At 40.6% G+C, this 2,734-nt stretch overlaps 1 protein-coding gene across 1 annotated transcript; it reads left to right on the plus strand.

Moving 5' to 3' along the window:
* The first annotated feature begins 665 nt into the window (after positions 1-665).
* LOC118274022 (Krueppel-like factor 6) lies at positions 666-2,474 on the plus strand. The gene is made up of 2 exons (XM_035591353.2): positions 666-998; positions 1,093-2,474. The coding sequence occupies exon 2, from the start codon at positions 1,100-1,102 to the stop codon at positions 1,940-1,942; it is 843 nt and encodes a 280-aa protein (XP_035447246.1). The 5' UTR covers positions 666-998; positions 1,093-1,099; the 3' UTR covers positions 1,943-2,474.
* Positions 2,475-2,734: the final 260 nt, after the last annotated feature.

Below are 2,734 nucleotides of genomic sequence, written 5' to 3' on the forward strand. Positions count from 1 at the left end.
GCAGCTCACTTTGAGGAATACTAAGGTCTTTTTAATTTGGTATTTTGCTAGGCTGCTATGCAGCAGCACCTATTAGATTACCAGTATCTAGGCAGCTGCTGTTCTGTCCATAGCAAAATGCCTATGAACGTCATTCGTTTTTTAAGATTACAGCATTTTTTTTGTCTTTTTAGTTAGGTACTTGTGTTATCTAGTGGCAGACATAACCTGAACTACATTTAAACTGATTTTGAGTTACATACAGCTGTTTTAATTAGATTTTTTGAGATCTTTGACCCCAAAATGGCTCGATTACAAATATAAACAGAACAGTCTCATTCGAACTTACGAAGCTATATTTGCTACAATGTTGGATGCAAAGACTATTTGATAACCGTTATAAATCACGTTTACACTTTGAATATTGTTGTTAAGTACATTATAAATATAAAAACTTAGGTAAAAGAACTGTCGGGCAAGTCGGGCAAACAACCGATAACAACAGAAAATGAATGAGCCGACTCTCAATTATGTTCAATAAACGGCTTTGTTAATTGATATTTTCTACTCTTTTTATCTTTTTAACTGCAAAATGTATTAATATGTTGACAAAACAACGGTCGTATGTAATATATAATGTTTTGTATGTATCTACTATCTACCGACATACAATTATGTTCGGCGTTTGAGTAGGAACTGGCCGGCTTATTCTCTGCTGATGTTTGTTGTTGATTGCGTAAAGGGTTAAATATATTTTTAATTTATTTCCACTGTGTATGGCCGGTGCGGGACATGTGCGAGCGCGGATCCGCCGATAATCGCCAATCGACGTTATCGCGTCCGTCGCGCTGTCCGCCGGCGCCGCTCCATCTCGACCACGCTCATTCCAACCCTGGGACGCGACACAGCCGCCCGTCTGCACCTCATCCTGATGTTGTATCCGCATATACTACCATCACTGACTTACTTCAATTAAACACTACAAATTAAATATTCTGCACGACTGGGAATTGAAAATCGTAAGTTTTTGCAAATCTATAATTATTTTCATTCATCAATTGAATTTTTCAGTTTAATATTAATATTAATTTGTGTTACCATTTTTAATTTCAGGTGCACAATGTTTTGTGACGGTTCCAGTCCGCTTCTCGACGAAGCGCTCCTCAACGACCAACTGCTATTTGAATACTCGCCGGCGGAAAGCCTCATAAACTTTGAGCTTCCGTCATTGGACTCAGATGGCGACTGGCAACTTAGTGACTTGGATCTCAATTGTGATAGTTTTGTAAACAGTGTTAGTGACTTAAACAAGGACGCTTCTAACAGTTGCAACATCCTCGATGGATCAGTTTTCGATTTTGCTGAACTCGATAAGAGTATAATTGACGAATATCTCCTTGAAGCATTGAGCAGTGATCTCTCCAATGACTCACCACATTCTCCACAGTCAGGAACAGACTCTTCATTAAGCAACGAGTCTATTTGTGCTCTGGAGACACACGACTATGTCACAGTAAATAAAACTTGGCCGAGCAATACGCGAGTGTATGAGAAGACCGATGTGAAAGTTCGCTCGTTCGGAGAACCAAAGTTTTGTCAAGAGCTGGGTGCGTTTCGTTGTCCTGTGGAGGATTGTGGCAAATTGTACGCAAAGGCGTCTCACGTGCGTGCTCACCTCCGGCGACATAGTGGTGAGAAGCCGTACCGGTGTACGTGGGGAGGTTGTTCGTGGAGGTTCGCGCGCTCGGACGAGCTGGCGCGACACCGGCGCAGCCACTCGGGAGACAAGCCGTACAGGTGCGGAGAGTGCGGCAAACGGTTCGCTCGGTCCGACCACCTCGCCAAGCACGGGCGGGTGCACGCTCGCCGCGCCGCCGCCGCCGCTGCTGCTGCCGCCAGCAGGAGAGCTGCCTCAGCACCGCTCGGACATCGGAGATCCACGAGGGGAATGTTACTACTATGATTAGTAGGCGCAAGATATTTGTGATGACTAGACAGATAGACTTGAAGTCTCATACAATTTCGGTTAGTACTTAGAAGCTTTGGATCCAGGAGGTACTTATCGAATTTCGTCATCACTTTGAAGACTGACTTCGTTCTTATATTTGGAGAACATTAAAGACGCTCGGCCTTGGAAAGGCTGATTAGGTCACTTTTACTATAAATCGGAGTGTAAGCTCAGAATAGATACCTAAGTACTTAATTAAAGCCCAAAATTATCTTAACTCATAAAGTACATAAGTATTTTAACACTAGATATTTAAATACAAGAATCTATACCAAATATTGACTGTGAATCCTTGAATGAAATGTTTGTAAATATAATTTTAAGTTTATGAAGCAATATTACTTGATTGTACCAAATAATAAAAAATCTAGTTTGATAAATTATGTAAATATTAGTGCTAAGAATGTTATGCTTGTTTACGTTTCAAATTTCAATAATACCAATATTAAAAAAATAAGTAATAAAAATGGAAATTTATTGAAATTGATGTCTGTATTTCTATTTTCCTATTTTAAAGTTGTATTGTTACCTACTAGCAGATTGATCACAATCTGCTTGTTTGCAATAGACATGATACAGCGATAATGTTACCTTTTTTTGAGAGGGGAAAATCATCCAATAACTTTTCCCGCCTAGGATGAGGAGAGAGGGAGTGTTAGACTCTCATTGACTAAAAACCACGCCGTTCCTTCTCCTGCTTTGGGCCGGAGGTGATAATGTTACCTGGCCTATACATGTAGCCCTTAC

The sequence above is a fragment of the Spodoptera frugiperda genome, chromosome 3 (assembly GCF_023101765.2).
Source record: "Spodoptera frugiperda isolate SF20-4 chromosome 3, AGI-APGP_CSIRO_Sfru_2.0, whole genome shotgun sequence".
Lineage (NCBI taxonomy): Eukaryota > Metazoa > Arthropoda > Insecta > Lepidoptera > Noctuidae > Spodoptera > Spodoptera frugiperda.

Coding starts and splice junctions, on each gene's coding strand:
- LOC118274022 (XM_035591353.2), top strand. CDS start 1,100: ATGTTTTGTGACGGTTCCAGTCCGCTTCTCGACGAAGCGCTCCTCAAC.